This window comes from Giraffa tippelskirchi, chromosome 14 (assembly GCF_054371585.1).
Source record: "Giraffa tippelskirchi isolate mGirTip1 chromosome 14, T2T-mGirTip1v1.2.pri, whole genome shotgun sequence".
Lineage (NCBI taxonomy): Eukaryota > Metazoa > Chordata > Mammalia > Artiodactyla > Giraffidae > Giraffa > Giraffa tippelskirchi.
The window spans coordinates 52,382,462-52,402,094 of NC_137288.1; the positions used below are offsets into that span (position 1 = coordinate 52,382,462).

General features: G+C 47.9%; 1 protein-coding gene and 1 long non-coding RNA gene across 12 annotated transcripts in view; both read left to right on the forward strand.

Annotated features, from left to right (window-relative positions):
* The first annotated feature begins 856 nt into the window (after positions 1-856).
* The window catches only part of PTPRM (protein tyrosine phosphatase receptor type M), a 649,319-nt gene continuing 630,542 nt past the window's right edge, over positions 857-19,633 (forward strand). For all 11 annotated transcript variants that reach the window (XM_081561596.1, XM_081561601.1, XM_081561595.1 and 8 more), the window contains exon 1: positions 857-1,938. In XM_081561596.1, coding sequence (XP_081417722.1) covers positions 1,866-1,938 — 73 coding nt within the window. In that variant the 5' untranslated portion in view covers positions 857-1,865. The remainder of the gene's footprint in view (positions 1,939-19,633) is intronic.
* Positions 5,186-10,464, forward strand: LOC145534329 (uncharacterized). Its single transcript, XR_014074470.1, has 2 exons — positions 5,186-8,797; positions 10,058-10,464. It is a non-coding gene; the product is annotated as an uncharacterized LOC145534329 (long non-coding RNA).

Genomic DNA, 19,633 nt, shown 5'->3' on the forward strand with positions numbered 1-19,633 from the left:
TGTCCTTAAGAAGTAAATGATTAATAGAGAGCCCCTGAAAAGGCACCTCTGATATGTAAGTGGAATATAATAAGTGGAATTGTGTAAAATATACTATTATTACATAGGATATATTAAGTGGAATTCTGCAAGAAAGAGGGGCTGTTGGCTGGGGCACAAAAGGCAAAAGTCCAGTCCATCAGTTGGCCCCGGGCAGGTGACAGCTATGACATATCCCTGTCTGTTGGTTCTAGGGTCCACTGGAGACCTCAGGGTCAAGGTGAGCATGGGATCAACTCACTTTTTGGGCCTTTGTGAGGACTGGGCTCGGGGTAGCCCCGGGTGCACCTGAGTCAGGGGTGTGTCCTCTTGCTGGAACACGTGCTACTCACCTGTAGTTACTTGGTTTCTAATGGAACCTCTACGCAGGCCTTTTATCGTGTTCATATAGGTATGGCGTCTACAGACGCTCGTTGCTGGCTCCGTGTGTGTGTATTCAGAGGAAGATAGAAATGGTTCTCGCCCCGCCCCCCTTTTTTTTCAATCTTACAAAGTGAACCTCTTTACTGAAGCATTAGAAGCTTTTTAATCCACTTAATGAAATAGGCATTCCAGACCCCAAACGGTAAATTATTTATTTCCAGACATCATTTGATTCATTCCCCACGCCCCCTCCTCCCGCGTTTCCCAACACTTTGCACCAGATACAGAAATCACACGTTCCGTAGGTCCGAGCCCTCGTTTCGGTGTGACCGCCGTCTCCTGTGCACGGCCGGAGGCTCGCTCACGTCCCCCACCCCCAACCCCCGGGACGGCGGGGGCGCCATGAAGCGGCCGAGTGCGCCCAGCTCGGCGGGTGCCGGGCTCCGGGGCGCTTGTGTCCCGCGGGGCCGCTGCGCCGTCTCGGTGCCCGCGGCCGCCGCTCTCCGCCCGGGCGCCCTCCAACTTCGCGGCGCGGAGAAGCCGCAGCCCTTCGCAGCCCCGGGATCTGCCGGCTCGCCCGGCCCGCAGCCGCTGGGGAGCGCCGGCCCCGCCAGCCCAGCCCGCCGACCCTGCCGTCCGGCGCCGGGATCGGAGTCGCTGTCTCGTACGCCGCGCTCGCCAACTCCCGGCGGCCCGTGACCCGGGACAAACTTCTGGTCCAGGCGCGGCCCCGGCGCAGTCACCCTCCCGGAAGCCGGCCGCGAAACCGTGGCCGGGGAGGAAGCGGGCGGGAGCGGGTGGCACCGCCCGCAGCCGCTCCCGGCGCGGTGACGCCGCCCCCGCAGCCGCCCCCTGCTCGGCTCCCCCGGAGGCGCCTCGGCCGCCGAGCGCCGAGTGCGGGCCGGCGGGGCCGGGCGCTCACGCCCTCTAGCGGGCCGCGGCGGCCGGGAGGCCGTGACGTGGGCGCTCCCTTTAGCCGGCCTGCGGGGCCCCGCCAGTCAGTCGGGCAGCAGGAGCCCCGCGCGCAGCCGGCGCAGGCTCGGCCATCGGCGCGCCGCCGCCCGGGGGCTGGCTCGGCTGCTCGCGCAGAGGCGGCTGGCGGGACGCGCGTGGCCTCGGCCCCGGCGGCTCGGGTCCCGAGCCCAGGAGGAAGAACCAAGCCAGCGCAGCCGCCGGCACGGAGGGCGGATTTTGGCTCCGCGGGCGCGTCCTCCGCTCCCTCTCGCAGCCGCGCCAGCTCCGAGCGGGGCCGGCGACAGGGTTGGGGGACCCCGGCCCCTCGCCCCCCGGCCCCGGGAGCCGCCTGAGTTGGGACTTCTGCAACTGTTGGCACTCGGAGCGTCTGGTTCTGGTTTTGGCTGTTCACCCTCTTCTCGCCGCCTTCGAGGCACAGCTCCCGGCCGCCCTCAGCCTTCGCGCCCACCCAGCGCCGCCGGGGAGCGGCCCGGGGCGCACTCGGCACCATGAGCCGACTTGGGACTTGCCTGGTCACTTTGACCGGACTTTTGCTAACTGCGGCGGGGAACTCGTTTTCAGGTAAGCGGGGCCTCGCCTGCAGGGGCCTGGGGCGCGCGGGCCGGAGGGGGGCTCTGGACACCAGCAGCTCCGGGGTGGGAGAGCCCGAGCGGCGGACGGCGAGGCCGGGCAGGGGGCGCGGCGAGCTAGGCACCGCGTCTACCAGTCCCCGGAGCGGGAGCAGGGCTGGCGAGGAGGGTGGGCACCTAGCGCTCTGGCCGGCCGAGCGGAGGAGCCTCGGGGGCTGGCCCGGGAGCCAGGCTCTCATCTCCGCCCCCGCCCCTCCGCGGCCTGGGCGCGTGTCCGCGCGGACGGCGCCACTCGGAGTCCCCGGTCGGCTCCGGGAGCAACAGCAGAAAACTTTGCCTGAAGTTGGGAGCTGCAGCCGCCGGCCGCCGGGCGTGGGCGCTGCGCGGTCCTTCTCGCCGCGAGCGGCTGCCAGCCCGGGTCGCCGTGCCCGCTGCGCCCGCTCGATCGGTGGACCCGGCGGCGGCGATCTCCAGCTCCCTGCCCCCCCGCCTCCGCCCGGCCCGCCGATGCCGTGACCTCCGCTCGTACTGGCATTCGGGAGGGTGCCCGGGAGAGCCGAGGCGGCGGCCTCGCAGGTTCCGGCAGGAGGATCGGGCCCCAGGGTCCCGGCAACCGCGGCTCTGGCCCGCTGGGCTCTTCCTCCGCACCCCTGACCCCGCGGAGCACCCGGCCAGGGGCAGCGTTCAGTCCGCCTCGCGGCCCGCGGCCGGGGGTGGGCAGGAAAGGGAGTGCGGGGAGGTGCCCGCTGCGCGCCGGCAGTCGGAGCCCGGAGAGCTCCTCCCGGGAGGACGCGTGGCCGGGAGTTGCGGGTCAGGAGGGGCGCGAACCCCGCCTGGTGTTACCTGGAGCACACATGTGGATGGACAGCCAACGCTTGCACACCTACACACTTGTACACTTTCTCGCGTGTGTCAGTTTCATTAAGGTCTACGTAGAATGGTGGAACTGGGCTTTTTTTCCTTTTAATAAAACGCCTGTTATTTGGCCTTGAACTTGGGCAGCAAACTAGGTTTTTATGTTTGTTCGGGAGGAATGAGTAAGTTGAATTTTTTTTTTTTAATTTGATGAGGGAGAATTTCACTGATGGTAAAACACATATTTTAAAACGTTGGAGACTTTTCCGTCTGGCCTTCCGACCGATGAAAACTTACATCTTTACTTCCTGGAGCCTGGGGGACACGCAAGCGCAGAGGCCATGCCCCGGTGTTGCTGAGCCCCGAGACCCTTGACCATAGTTGGCCTCCAAGGAAGCTGAGCGTGGAGTTGGCAGCTCGCTGTGTGCTGTCAGTTTCAGCTCAGAAATACCCTTTCCCGAAGTTTAATATGCCCTTAACTGTCTGGTGATTGCACGTGCGCCAGAGGACTTAACAAAACGATCCACTGCTGTCTGCTATAAAATTGATGACGATTTTGGCCTGCTTTCTTTTTTACTGGTGAATTATGGAGTAGACTCTCTAGTTTTAGAGCCTTGTAACTCATTAGTGTTAGAAGCCAAGGATGAGGGCCTCAGTGATGGTTTTCTCTTTATTAAGATCCATAGCTCCCTGCCTGGGATTTGTTTCAAGTTAAGCTGTGTCAGAAAGCATTTGGATGGATTTTCAAGTAGTGGGTAAGGGATTGGGGTGGAGGTGGGGAACAAATATTTACGTAGCTTGTTTAAATGATCAGTTTCTCATCATTAAAAGGAACTTCAGCCTAAGTAGTACTGACCTGTGTCCTTGTTAATGCTTATGTAAATTAATAGTCAAACCAAAAGGGACTTTGCTTTTACTAAATTTTATCCAGATTTTTCTTTCAGAGGAAGTACATCATTCTATTTGTTTGTTATCCTACCAGTAATTGAACTGTGCCGCCTTCTTTTTTTTTTTTTTTTTAATTTGGAAAGCCAGAGTTAACCTAGTATGGAGGAACTGAAGGGCAGTATCCCAGAGAATGCTTAGAAATGATGAAATTAAAAAAAAATTGAAGTTGGCAAATTTTGTGTGTGCAGGGATCGGATAAATTGCAGTGTATTATGCCTTTGCTCTCCAGTTTGGGTTTTAGGTAGTATATATGGGAAGCACTTAATGCTTTGGAAAAGTCAGTTTTTTATTTTTGAAATTTTTTTTATGTTGGGAAAGTTAATTCTGATGTTATGAGTGATACTGACACTTATTTCTTTATGAGTCTTCTGGAAATTGAAATATTTGGCTGCTGGTCACCTGACATAGGGATCCTTTTGGAGACAGGAGAAGTAGATTGTAAGTGGCTTGAGGGCAAACTCAGTTATTTTTTCTTCTTGGTTCCCATAAAACACTTAAATAGAGCCCTAGACCCAACAGACACTTGCTGTTTGTTGAATAAATGACTGATGTGAATTCTGATCATTTGCAGACATTCAAATTGTACATGAACTGGCTGACACAGAAGGGAGGGAGAGGAAGGACTGTCAGACATTAGACTGGCTTGCATTGTCCTGGCTTTTGAAATTGACATTTTCATCACAGCTTCATTCTCAGCTTCTGCACAACCAATGAATCAGGGGGCTTTATGTAATCAGTGGAGGGTTTTTTGTTTTTTGTAACCAAGATTTGTACACAAGACACTTTGCTGTTTCCCCTCTTTTGGAATGCATTCACAATTGATGTGATTTCTGATTAATCATTTCTGGAGGGTACTGCACATAATTTGGATGCTAGATATAGGAACTAAACATATTGGAAGAAAACAGGAAAGAATTAGGTTTTTTTTTGTTGTTGTTCAGGAGGCCTTTTATTTACTCTAAACATTCATTTTAAACATCACTTTCCGTTTTTACAATTTCTAAGTTGTTAAGCAAGATATTGGAGACTCACTTTCTGCCTTCTATCTAGGCTCTGTATGATCATTCAGAAGAACTTTTGCAAAAAAGTATGCAAGTAAGAAGGGAGGCAGAAAGTGAAATCATTTTTGCTTCTGCTTGATATTATCTTTTCCATAGTGAGAAGCTGGGTAGCTGGCAAGTCATTCTTCTTTGACCCATTTTCTTAAAAGCCAGGTGGTAATATATACTATACAAGGAATTGTTTGGTTTTATATAATAATGAGATTGATGTCATAAGTTCTAGTAAGCAAGCCTTGGTTTGCAGAAATAGAAATACAAACAGATTTCCACTACACTGTTTAGAACAGATTAAACCTTAATATAATTTTGTGAGTTTGAAACTCTCCTGAAGAAATGTTTTCTTTAAAATACTCTTTTAAGGACAATTAGGGGGAAAACAACCGAAATCTGAATGGAGTCTGTGGTTGAATTAGTAGAATTGTACCAATATTTAGTTTCTTCATTTTGAATAATTTGAGTAGTTAAGTCAGATGTCCACATTAGGGGAAGGTGAGAGAAACATGTACTTGAAATCTTTGTACTGTTTTTGCAACTTTTCTGTAAGTTGAAAATCATTTCAAAATATAAGATTTTACAGTACCCTTTACAGAGAGTGTGAATAGATTTGTTAAGCAGTTTGTTTTATTTTTTCTTTTTCGGATAACTAGAGTCATGATGTTTTACATTTTTATGTCGCTTTAATGAGATTGAGAATGGATGTGATGAAAAGATTGCAAATTTAAATCACTGCTCATGAAAGAGATATGCCAAGAAACTTTACATTTTTAGTGTTATGTAGATGTAAAGAAGTATTGCTTGAGCTTAATCAATTGTTCTGATCTGCAAAATCACAGGTTTTAGTCTCTGATGTTTTAGTCTCTGATGGTTCACAGATTTTCAGTAGAAAAGTTACTTACATATATTGATATATGGATAACTGTGTATATAATTTGCGTAATTCTAAATGAACTTTCCCTAATGAGCAAGTAATCTGAATTATATCTTCAGATGATGTAAAACCCTGTATGAATGAAACACAGCCTTTTGTTTTGGGAAAAGTTGATTTTTGAATGTAGATATTTCTCTGATGATTCTATGGATGTCAGTAGCTTTACTTAAAAATTTCATAGTTTCATAACAATTGTACATTCTAGGAATTGATAGGCTGTGTATGTATCTGTTTCAGAAGAGGCACTGTTTTGGGGTAAGTAGTGTTTCTCTCAGTTTTTGTTTTAGGTTTAGTTTTCTAGAATGAGTGTGTCTAACCTGAATATCCTCAGACATAGTTTTCAGTTAGGGGACAGGCATTTTAATAAATGCTTACATAGTTTTTTAACAGTATAACATTTCTTAAAGCAGTGTCTACCGTGCTTTGTAATTCTAGGAGTCTTCTCTTTGAAAACCAACTTTCCCACAAACTTTTCTCAGGCTGCTTCTTATCTTTAGGATTACAGCCTGTTGATCGGCTTCTTTTGTAAGTGAGAGAAAGTTTCATTTCTTATGTTTTTCAAACTCATTAGTGAAAAGTTTAAGGGAGATATACAATAACATAGACCTTCTATCATAAGAGGATACCGCTTCTCCAGTTCCTAAAATACTGCAGTGGTTGAATGTTTAGTCTTATCAGAAAGACTGCTTTTATTCTGTTGCTCTGAAAAAGACCTCAGCAGAGGAAAACAGTAGGTAGGGCTGGTGTTAGGTGGGAAGTAGGAAAGTTTTCGTCATCCCCTCCATAGCCTGTGGTCCCCTGCCTTCCAGGGGCCAGCTGGCAGGGTCAGGGTCTGATGAGGTGAGAACATGGGGAGGGGGAGAGAAGAACACGGGCAGAGGAGGGTCGGGGGTGGGGGTTGTGTGTGCGCACGTGTAGGAACACAGGTGTGCAGATCAGGCAGGCTAAGGATCCCAAGAGGATCAAGTGTGCAGGAAGATCAGGCTGACGTCCTACACCTGGGTGGCTTTCGTGGCCGGGATGGGGGGAGGGCATGGAAATGTTGAGCCAGTGCTTCCGCTGAGCTGTGTTTATACCCATGCTGCTCAAAACCAAGTGTGCTCGAGGATCGCCAGGAGCGGTCCTTCCCACCCTTGATCTCTATGGCCGGCCCCTGAAGGGTCCCACAGCATCCACAGGTGATCCTGGCCACCTTTTGAGGAACATTATCCTACAAGAGTCATCCTTGGATGAACAGCCTCAGCATCACTCAGGAACAGGTAGACAGGTAGACTCCTGGCCCCACCCAGAGGGATAAAAATCCGAAAGTCCACGGTGGGGCTGGGGACATGGGGACAGCAGTAGATGCTAGAACTAACCCTCCAGGCGCTTGGGATGCTGGACACAGCGTGAGTTCTGAAAGGCCTGAGATTCTCAGCCTGCACTTTTCAGCCTCCCTTGACAAGAGCAGAAAGTACTGGAGATGCAACTAAAACTCACATCCATGCACTTAGTAACCCCTGCCCCCACTGTGAACACAGCCCAAATTATGAAACAGGCTGATGTGATGATGGTGTTGTGACTCTCAGCCTCTTAGCCTGACATTTCAAATAATGGTCTTATCTGTGGAAGATATTGGATCCAGCCAGTTGTAAAATGACAATGGAAAAAAGTTTCCTCTAATTTTACTTACCGCAATGTAAAGTTTTAATTAAATTTTGCAGTCACTGGAAACTAGCCACTGGAAATTTCTGTGGGTTGACACTGTGTTTCGAAGATACTTGTTGGCTTGTTGTAATAAGCACATAGCCCAGTGCACCTATTAAAATGATGCCTTCTATTCAAAGTGGATATTGAGCATTACTGCTGGGAAAGGCCCTTTAGGGGATCGGGGAAGGCATTCGGGGTGGTCTTGGGCAAAGATCAGAAAGATACAGTTATCGTACTTTGGAAAGTTGTCCAATTATTTAAAGTTTCAAAATCTACTGAAATCGAAAGAAACAAGGAATTTCTTAGGCAAGAATAAGGAATTAATGTGCATAAAATTTGGAACTTTAATATGGAAATGTGACACTTTGCCTTTGGAAATGAACTTCATTTCCAAATAGAAGAGAAGAGCTTTTTAATATAGATCTTTTTAAAGTACTGATAATGTACTTTTATGTGTCTCCTAAGATAGCACCTCATTTTTCTGTTTTCCGCCAAAGACCATCCCTGCTTCTCTATCGTTAAACACTCCAGGTAAACAAAATGGATTGTGATGTCATTTAACAGATTTATCTTGAAACGTTGTCAGCAGACTTTTAAAGAATCCATGGTGGGCAGAGTGCTTTCCCTGTGGCAGGCAGGCCTCCAGCTCCCTGCTCCTCTGGCCACTGTCCTGAGCCCCTCAGCAGATGTAGCTGCCTAGTGGGTATGTAGGCAGGGCTATCACCCAGCCTCACCCGCACGGCTCCCTAGATGCATCCACCTAGAGCTGAAGGAAGGCAAGGTATAGAGGGAGCCTGCATCTGCTGTGATGACTTGTTCACGTCAAATGAAATTCTTCAGTGGAAATTGCTGCTTTAGTTGTAATTCACTTTGTTTTAGTTCAAAACTGACGCCAAGACAACTTCAGATTCTGTGGTGATTATTTCTTCTTTGTTCCTCTTTTTTTTGGCTGTATCCTGTGTGGGTGCTTAGTGGTGTCCGACTCTTTTCGACCTCGTGGACTGTAGCCCACCAGGCTCCTCTGTCCTTGGGGTTTTCCAGACAAGAATACTGGAGTGGGTCACCATTTCCTTCTCCATGGCTGTATCCTAAGTGGCTGCTATTCTGTGTATGGCAGTGGGACTAGGAGAAATAGATTATCTGGCAGCTATCTGAGAGTTCAGGGTAACTTATGGAACTTTCTCCATCAAGTCTTTTGGTAATCGACCAGAAAAGTGGCCACGTGCAGATGTGTGACGTGGATATGAAGAGCGTGGGCACCTCATTTCTGTCTGCAGGAGACCACTTTTCCAACATTGCTGGTTCAGGTATATAATGCAGGGAGTCATTAAAAATTTGCATGGACACCTGCATGCTTAGTCACTTCAGTCGTGTCCGACTCTTTGTGACCCCATGGACCATAGCCCGCCATGCTCCTCTGTCCATGGGATTTCCTAGGCAAGAATACTGGAGTGTTACCTGAGTTAGTCCATTTTTCTGCTTAGAACTGAGAAGAATCCCTAGTCCTTAAAAAGTTTTTATGTGATGTGAAAGGTTTGGGCCCCGAGTTGGAGGCAGAGGGACGGTGGAGGATGTGATGGAAGGATATCACTTACTTTCACACTGAGGCTGCAGGGGAGGGAAACTGTGATGGTCAAGAATCCAGGACCTGCAGCTGAGAGAGAACGAGGGTCAAATTGTCAGAAGCTTGTCAAAACAGAGTTTTTAGACTCTCCCTTGGAGGAGGAGGCTAGCGTTTAACAGAATGATTTATTTAAAAATACAACAGCCTAGGCAGAAGCAAAGCATGTGGTTTTTATGGGCCCCAGAACAGAAATACTTACAGAGCATCCTTTTGTTTTCAGATGGGTGAATATTCCCTTTCATTTCTTTCCTATTCAATATGCAGAAAGCAGATTTATTGCAGACAGTGAGAATATGTTTTAGTTTGAGTTACCATGGAAGGCAGAGGCCTGGTACTTCTCCCTGATTCTAGTGGTGGAATCACAATAGGGTATAACATGGGCTTCTGACTGTGGATGGGACTGGGAGGTGCTGGATCACACTCTTTCTGCAGTCCATTTTGAGGGTTTCTATTTGATCTGTCTTCTCTGGTGTAGTCTGTGGTATTTTAAATAATGTCATAACCACAAATTTGAAGTTGGCTCATTGTGATATTCTCTCTAGATACAAAATATAAAGTTGTCTAAAGCATTTCTTTTGAAATAAATACTCACAATGTATAGAATCAAGTTACAGTGTTTAGCATTTAGTAATCACATATTCTTTTTATACAGTTCATGGGGTTCTCATGGCAAGTATATTGGGGTGGTTTGCCATCCCCTCCTCTAGTGGATCGTGTTTTGTCAGAACTCTCCACTAAGACCCATCCATCTTGGGTGGCCCTACATGACATGGCTCAAAGCATTATTGAGTTACACAGTCCCCTTTGCCATGACAAAGGGGTCACCTGATGCGAACAGCCGACTCATTGGAAAAGATCCTGATGCTGGGAAAGACTGAAGGCAGAAGGAGAGTAAGGCGAGAGAGGATGAGATGGCTGGATGGCAACACCGATGCAATGAACATGAACTTGGGCAAACTCTGAGAGATGGTGAGAGACATGCTGCAGTCCATGGGGTCTCAAAGAGTCGGACACGACTGGGCGACTGAACAACAACAACAATGACATAGTAAATTAATAAACTTAACAAATATTTTTGAATGAGTGAATGATTGAATAAAGTTCCCTTAGGGAAGAAAAAACAAATTACTTCTGCTTACTGCTGATTTTTTTTTCTATGAAGTTTGAGTTTTTAAAGCATTTGTAATAATCTTAACAGTAGGCTCAGGTGGTGGGTTTGGTGCTTGATACCATTAGCAATTAATAGGCACGTAGAGATTCAGTTGCTAAATTTAAAGGAAAAAGGTTACCTTTGTTAATTAAATGTGTAAAAATGAGCCTATAATTTTTATCATATGTAATAAAAATTTATAAATCAGTGCCATAAAGTAGAATTTTGGTATTATACTGATCTCTAAGAAAAAAAAAAAGAAATTCACTATGTGGCAGATCAAGCATGATTTGATTTTAGCTTCTGGTGTATTAAAAGAACTGTGTATCACCAGGAAGAAGCTGCCATGACAGGGAGTAATAGATATCATCTGCTTTATTTCTGATATAGAATGAAATTGATTACACCTGCTCAGAGCTCAGCCCGCGCGTTCCCATTGCTCGTCTGCGGTACAGCAGGCAGGCTCTCCTTGCTTCCTCATTCACTGTGGCATATTCTCATGTGAGGAAACTTAATAAAAAGAGGCTGCTTTGACAAGAGTCTCATGACCTGTATTCTCCACTTCCTTGACTTTTCGCATCCAGGCACCTGAGCGTGGTGTGATGTCTCCCCAATCGTCGCCCATTGGCACATGTCCCGTGTGTATGTTATGGGGATTCTTGCCATGTTGTCTCTGTTTGTCAGTGACCATTTCATCCTGTTCAGGTGGCTTTTTAGAGAGCCCCTCCCTTTTGTTTTCAGCCCCTGTGGGGAGCTTGCTGAGAGACCTGTGTTGCTGACCCTCGGAAAGTTTGGAGTGGGGTCTGGCCAGTCACAGTGGGGCTCGGACCAGTAGAGGGTGTGGTTAATTAATGGCTTGATGTCGGCTATGGGGTCCTGGAGGGGAGGAAAGGGCGTCTCTGCCAGACGCCCCCCAGCAGATCAGGTGTTCCTGATTTTGAAATCTCTTTCTACCACTGAACAGCAGCGTGGCCTTGGACATGGTGTTTGATTTTTGAGCCTCAGTTTTGTTTTCTGGAAAAACACCTTGTAGGATTATGGTAAAGACTCAACAAGCGGACCAGCACTATGAGGTTGGGAGGCCTCTTGAGGAAGAGGAGACTGACCACTCAGCTCTGCCAGCACCCACATCCCATGGGTGTAACCACATGAGCTCCCTATTTTTATGTCAGAAAGCCTTGAGTATTGACGATTTCATATGGTTCAAACTTCTCTGGGTCCAAGACTTTGGTATTTGAGTGTCCTGGGGGCTCAATGGGTGATGTGTTTGTAGAAGCGCTCAAACAATATGTATGTTATAAACATAAAGCCAATATTGTATTTTAAAAGAAAAAGAAACCCTGAGAATTACAAAATGACTCCTCAGAATTGGCACTATGAAAAGCCAGCACTGCTTAGTTCCAGAAGGCAGTTCTGGACACCTGCATTGGACTTACCCGAAGCTCTTAAAAAAACACAGATTCCTGGCCCTGCAGAGGTACTGAGTCACAGCCTCTGGAAGGGGCCGCTGAAACTGGTAAAGAAACACCCTGGACCCCAAGATCTTCATACTCGCTAAAGTTGAAAGAGTACTGGCAGGACATTAGCAGGGACTCAGAGACCCTGCCCTTTGGAGAATTCATCATGTCTTTTCTGATAAGTGTTAAGAAAGCATCTGTGGATCATGACATGAAGTTTCACATACCATACTGTAATTGACTGGAGACTGTTTCTCTTAGGAAGCAGAAGCCTTCTGGTGTCAGCAGAGAAAATGAATTATGAAACTTGGTATTTTGTAGAAACCAAGCTGCTTTGTAGTCATCCTTCAGAGCTTCCCTGGTGGCTCAGCAGTAAAGAACCTGTCAATACAGCAGATGCAAGTTTGATCACTGGGTCAGGAAGATCCCCTGGAGAAGGAAATGGCAGCCCACTCTAGTATTCTTGCCTGGAGAATCCCATGGACAGAGGAACCTGGTGGGCTACAGTCCATGGGGTTCGAGAACAGTCAGACATGACTTAGTGACTAAAACAACAGCAACAATCCATCTTTCAATCTGATGAATTCCAGTAAATGTGACATTAGTCTGTAATTTTTAGGGTATAATAAGAGAATAAAGATATTTCAGAGAATCAGAACACAGATCATTTTCGATCTCTACATTCGCAGCTGTGAGCCAAAATTTGAGATGACTCATTCAGAGACGATAACGAGACACAATGATACTGGGGAGATAATTTTCCAGCACTTATTTCTGTCTGATGTTCATTGAAACATGGACACTGGAGAATAATTAGCCTTAGGGGTCCCCTGAGCAGGGACCAAAAGCGTGACATTTTTATTGCAATAGTTCCTAAAAGACTCCCTAACCTCAAAAATGGACACCCCCCTCTATTAGAGCACTTGAAATTTCCACCAGCTCATCATTTCGACCAAGGAAGAAAGGTGCTTGTTGAAATGTCATCTCTGGGAGCAGTGGCTCATTAAGTCATCTTAAGTATGACATCCCCAACTCGCTGTCACCTCCCTAAGTTGACATCCTTAGATGTCAGATCTCTCACTTGTAAAATGAAGATGTTTGATTCAAGAATCTGTAGGGTCTCACCAAATGCTTAGAGAGCCTGAGAATTGTTACCCAAGTTCACTTGAGTTTGTCAGGTAGCATGGTGTAAAGGAATGAGACCTGCATCCGTAGGTCATTTTTGATAGAGGAGGATGGGAGAAATGTCCCAAACAGTGGATCAATCTGAGATGCTGCCTCATACAGCAGGAAGGTGCTTGTTACAAGAAAGTGGGTATAGCAGGGATGCTGGAAGGATTTTAGGTGCTTCCTACGAATGTTCAGCTTTTGTTCCTTCCTGCCTCTGCTCAACTGTGCACAGGTAAAACCCACTTTTTCCCCCTCGATACTTGGGGAAGAAGCTGCCAACCATAGCTGACACCCAAGTCTGCTGCAACTACACCATTTAGGCTGATATTTTTTGTTTAAATCTTGGCAACATCTTGGTAAGCCTTATTTCAGGGGTTTATACTGGGCACTCACTGTGTGCTGGGAACCATGCTGTTTGTTGTTCAGTCGCTCAGTCATGTCCCACTTTTCACGACCCTGTGGACTGTAGCCCGCCGGGCTCCTCTGTCCATGGGATTTCCCAGGCAAGAACACTGAAGTGGGTTGCCATTTCATTCTCTAGGGGATCTTTCTGATGCAGGAACTGAACTTGCATCTGCTGCATTGCAGGTGGATTCTTTACCACTGAGCCATCAGGGAAGCCTGGGTATCATGCCGAGAGGGTATGGTATTCTCAAACTTATCGACGCTCAGTAGTTGGTCAGAGCTTAGCTGAGATCACTGCTGGGAGCTTTGAGGGGGTGAAGCTGTCTCTGTTCCTAACAAAGCCAGGCCCCCTGAGCACGGGGTGTGTGCACTGTTTTCTCTCTCCTCTCCCCACCCCTCCCTGTGCACACAGATGTGTGTGTGTGATAAGCTGCTTCAGTCATGCAGAAATGTGCAGGTTGTCTTTTCCTGATTTATGCCTCGATGCCGTCCACCTGTACTGAGGTGTGCTCCATGCAAAAGCATTTCAGGTGGAGTGTCGGGTCTGTTAGGAAGATGCTGAGTGTTGTATTACGTGATATAGAGTCTTTAGCCTTGGAGGAGGGCATGGCAACCCACTCCAGTATTCTTGCCTGGAGAATCTCCATGGACAGAAGAGCGTGGCGGGCTACAGTCCTTGGGGTCACAAAGAGTTGGACATGACTGAGTGACTAAACAAACACAGCACAGAATCTTTAGAATGACCCTCTGGGGAGCTGTCCTTCTGGGTCTCACTTCCAGGAAAAGGTGTGACTTCCCTTATGATCGTATTTTCTTCTGGTGGACAAAGCAAACTGTGTAACTCATCAAGTTTTCCTCTCTATGTTGGCTGTTAGGATGCCAGATTCAGATGTGTGGGCTGAAGGAGTTAGAACTTTTTTGAACAGAAAACCTCAGCCAAACTGGACTTCATCAAACAGGATTTGTTGGCTCGTGTAAAGAGAAGGCTGTGGGTGGCCCAGTTGGTCCTGGTGGCTCGAGCCTTTCTCTCTAAGCATCTTACCTGGGTGTTTCTAAGGAGTTACAGGCTGAAGCCTCCAGCCCCAAGCCCCAGGGAAAGAGAATGTCCCTCCTCCAACAGCACAGACCACGCCTGCCCTGTAGTTCATGGAGTCAGCTCACATCACCTGTTCCCACTTTAACCTCGTGCCCTGCTTGGCCAGCACACTGGACCTGGCACGGGGTCAGCCCTCAGGAACCACCGGGAATGAGAGTGTGGAAACTGGGGCTGCTCCATGGAGCCGTGGGTTCAGTTACCAGCTGGAGGGGGTAGCTGCTGACTGGGCCTAAAACAGAAAAATGCCCAGAGCCACCATCTCTGCAATAGAACCTGAATTCTGGTTCCTTTTCTTGGGTCTTAGTCTCCTCTTCACTTATCTTGTGCATTTGTGCTTAGTTGCTTCCGTCATGTCCGACTGTTTTTTTTGTGACCCCATGGAATTTAGCCCGCCAGGTTCCTCTGTCCTTGGGATTCTCCAGGCAAGAGTACTGGAGTGGGTTGCTGTGCCCTTCTCCAGGGGAATCTTACCGACCCAGGGATCGAACCAATATCTCTTAAGTCTCCTGCGTTGGCAGGGGGGTTCCTTACCACTAGGGCCACCTGGGAAGCACTTGTCTCACCTTATTCTAATTTATCTTGCTGTGTTTTATGTATCATGATAAATTCATTGAATCTCTTGGAACTGGGTGGTGATAGCAGAAAATAAATGAGTTCCAAAGTTTTAGCGTCTGAGTCAGTGTTCCAAAGGCAGCTTTCGTGTGCACGCATTTCTTTACATCCTAGTGACACGAGGAGCAGTCTCAGCTCACTAACAGTGAAGAACATGGGTGTGGGAGGAGGCAGGGAGGGTATTAGAGCTGAGTTCAGTAGCTTCTCAACTTACTTTTCAAAGCACCACAGTTTTTTAGTTAAGTAAAATCTTACATAGGTAGAAAAGCATAAATATCCCTTGGTTAACAAAATTGGTTGTGGGCAGGTTTAAAAAGTGACCCTTCAAATTGGAGAAATAAGTGTTTGATGAATTACTACCCAGTAACATATGCCGCCAAAGTTGATGGCAGAAACCAGGGGACTCCAACCTCAGGGGTCTAATGCCTGATGATATGAGGTAGAGCTGATGTAATAATAATAATAGAAATAAAGTACACAATAAATGTAATGTGCTTAAATCATCCTGAAACTAAGACTCATCCTCTCCCCTGCCCCCAGCCGTTGTTTTTCAGTCGCTCAGTCGTGTGTAACTCTTTGCGACCCCATGGACTGCAGCACGCCAGGCTTCCTTGTCCTTCACCATCTCCCGGAGCTTGCTCAAACTCATGTCCATTGAGTTGGTGATGCCATCCAAGCATCTTGTCCTCTATTGCCCCCTTCTCCTCCTGCTCTCAATCTTTACCAGCACTGGGGTCTTTTCCAATGAGTCGGCTCTTCTCATCAGGTAGCCAAAGTATTGGATGTCCCCTACAACCAGGTCTGTGGAAAAATTGTCTTTCACATAACTGGTCCCTGGTGCCAGATAGGTTGGGGACCAATGATGCAAACCATAGTCATCTACTGTTTATCGTGTTCTATGGATGGGGAGTGTGCCTGCTGGTCCGAACTGGGATTGTATGCTTTCTGTCCATGTCTCTACTTAGCTGACCGTGGCTGTTCTCTCTTGACACTCTAGGGTTGGCTGGCTGCAGGCTGGTCAAGGTTTGGCCTTGGCTGGGATGGCTGGGCTCCCCTCCCTGGGGTCTTCTGCAGGCAGGGTTTCCAGAGAGAGAGAGCAGAGGGTGCCAAGGCCTCTTGGCTTACTCTTGGGGAGGACACATCATCACTCCTGCCTCATCCTCTCGTCACAGTCACACGGCTAGCCTGGAATCCAGGGTGGGGAAACACACCTCTCCCTTGATGTGTGGGGCGGCTGGGCCACGTTGTGAAGGGTAGACGTAGATGCAAGGAGAGGGCAGTAACGGGGCCCCACACAGGGCTCTGCCAGGCCCTGGGGCCTGCACTTCACTGCAGAGCACAGTTGAGAAATCACTGGCGCATGAAAAAAGGAAATATAGGATTGCAAGACCTGTGTGCAAGGGCCCGTCCAGCCACTGGCCATCCTCCTAGGGGAAGCCATTGAACTCGGTGAACTCAGTTCCTTATCTGTAAAGAGGGTCATTCTGGGATGCTGTGGGTCAGAGGCTGGCCTCAGAGATCGCCTGTGATAATGGATGGTCTGCAAAGAAACTTACAAACGACTGTGTCCCTGGGTGTATTCTGGAGGGACTGATAGGCTGCTTATACCTGAGTCACCCTGGCTGTGTCATTCATCCCCTGGGACAGTCCCCTGGCCTCTCCAAGGCTGGTTTCTTCATCTGTGGAGAGCAATGCTGTGTCACCCTTGGTCACCCTGTGGACAACACAGTGCCTGGTGTGTGAGACCAGTAGCCCTGTTCTTAGAGGCCTGTGACTATGGGATAACCTTGAGCCTGCGTGCTTCCTTTATGTCTGAAAACCCCAACGGGTTTGGTTCTGCAAGCCCCAGGTTTTCTTCCATTTCTGATCCATTTTATTAGCTTATTACTCTGTCCTCTGGCTTCCCAGGAGCAAGGGAAGAGTAAACAGAAATATCACGTGCCACACACCTGTGGGTCCTTTATGTGTTAGTTACCTCCTGAAGCTATCCTTTGGGTGAGATGGTGGCGCTGTCACTTGATGGAGTCTTTTGGAGTTGAGGCCCCAACATTTCAGGATGTGGCACAGACAGTGGGCACAAGTCTTCGTGGACCCAGAGGACTCCATCCATCCATAGCCTCTGGGGCCCAAAGCACAAGTCGTCATTTTTAAGTGTGCTGAAGTATTTGGTGGGCTTCCCTGGTGGTTCTGTGGTAAAGAATCTGCCTGCCAGTGCAGGAGACTCAGGTTCAATCCCTGGGTTGGGAAGATCCCCTAGAGAAGGAAATGGCAACCCATTCTAGTATTGTTGCCTTGAGAATTCCATGGACAGAAGAGCCTGGTGAGCTACAGTCCATGGGATTGCAAAGAGTCAGATATGACTTAGCGACTAAATGACAAGTATTTGGTACAGTTTCTCATTTCGGTGTTGAAAGTGATTGTAAAGTTGGTGTAACCCAGCAGTGCACAGTAGTTTATAGCCTCTAAAATAGTAAATTAGAAGGAAAAGTACTCAACTTTTTAGTGCATGCATGTTAAGTTGCTTCAGTCATGTCCAACTCTTTGCAACCCTATGGACTGTAGCCCTCCAGGCTCCACTGTCCATGTAACTCTCCAGGCAAGAATACTGAGTGGGTTGCCATGCTCTCCTCCAGGGGATCTTCCTGACCCAGGGATTGAACCCACGTCTCTTATGTCTCCTACATTGGCAGGTGAGTTCTTTACCACTAGTGCCACCTGGGGAGCCCTTCTTAGTAACTTGTATGAAATGAATGTATTAGAGATGTTGTCTGTACTTTTCATGAGCAGAGGAGGGATGAATGCTTCCTTCTCTATGGTTTCAAATCCTCTAGCCAGAATTGTATTGTTGTAATATCCTATGTTTAGCATTTGGGGATCGGATGGAGGTGAACAGTGTAAAGTCCTTTGCAAAGCTCCTGTCTGTGTGCACTCGTGGTCTTGGGCAAAATGCCACGAAGGTCAGTGAGGATTTCAGACTTTTCACTCCGGGTGCAGGTGAACAGGCCTTCGGACATTGATGTTAGTCACCTTTAGAACAAATTGCATTTGCTTTTAAGATTGGGCAAAGGCCCAGAGAACACATAGATCTGCATTTGAAGGGTTGAACATTCTCCGATGAGTCATCATGGCAAAGGACTATTTGGTGTAAGAAGTTTACAAGGGTGAGTAGTTTGGTTATTTGAATCACTTTTTTTTTTTGCAATATTATGGGGGAGAATTATGCTGAAATAAACTGTGCATTGGGATTTCCCTGGTGGCTCAGATTGGAAAGAATCTGCCTGCAATTCAGGAGACCTGGATTCAATCCTTGGGGCAGAAAGATCCCCTGGAGCAGGGCATGGCAACCCATTCCAGCATTCTTGCCTGGAGAATCCCATGGACAGAGGAGCCTGGTTGGCTACAGTCCATGTGGTTGCAAAGTCGGACATGACTTTAGCATGCATGCATGCATGGTTGTTTTACATTGTTGTGTTAGTTTCTGCTGTACAGCAAAGTGAATCAGCTATTTGTATACATATATTCCCTCTTTTTTTGTATTTCCTTCCCATTTAGGTCACCACAGAGCATTGAGTAGAGTTCCCTGTGCTATGCAGTAGGTTCTCATTAGTTAGCTGTTTTATACGTAGTAGTGTGTATATGTCAATTGCCGTCTCCCGATTCATCCCACCCCCTCTCCCCACTTGGTGTCCATATGTTTGTTCTCTATACCTGTGACTCTATTTCTGCTTTGCAAATAAGAATAACTTCTTGTTTATCCCCACACTTGGTGTCATGGCCCTGGGCTTGCTTTTCTTCCTTTTCCTCTTTCCCCCTCCATCTCCATCTCCTATAATGGGTGGGTTTTGAAAGAAGATGGTGAACAGGTAGCTGTATCTTCTGGGCCATCAGCCCTCTTCCTAATGAGGTCAGGCTGCTTGGCTTCCTGTTTCTCCTCTGAAGGGTGAAGACAGGACAAAGAGTGTTGGTCCCAAGGGTGAGTGTGAAAGCATAACCGCTGCCTTGCCTGTCCGGCACTTGTGGGTGCGTTTATCGGCTTTATTTCTAGTCAGCACAGCAGTACTTAAGGGTAAAAAGATTATACTACAACAAAGGGACAGCTAATGCTTATTGAATACTTAAAGTGTCCAGGCATTACTCTAAGTGCTTTTTATATGTATCACCTGGTTTAATGCTGATACGCACATTAGTGACCCCCATTTTATAGGCTGGGGAATAAGCTCAGGGACTAAGCAAAGTGGCCCATCTTAGGCAAGTTGCAAGGGTAAAGGTGGACCTTGAGCAGCCTGAGTCTGAAACCACCAAGACACAAGCCTGCCAGTTCATGTTGGAGGCGGTCACTCTGAACACACCGAGGTCATAACCTGCTTTTGTCTTGACCCTCTGGATCTCTTTGTGTCCCTTTGATTGGTCGGCTGGGAATCCAGGAGGGTGGGTGGGTGCTTCTGGTGGACAGGGCAGTGACCCCTGAATGACAGGATGAAGGACCAGAGGGGAACCCCAGCTCTCAGCAGGACTTTCCAAACAGAGTCACTGGGTGGGCTTCGTTCTGGAGACTCTGTTGTCACATAACCGGCACAACTGGTAAAAGTCAGAAACAAAACGAGGATTTGTTGCTGTTGTTATTGTACTCAGTCGCATCTGACTCTTTGCAAGTCCATGGTCTGTAGCCCGCCCGGCTCCTCTGTACATGGA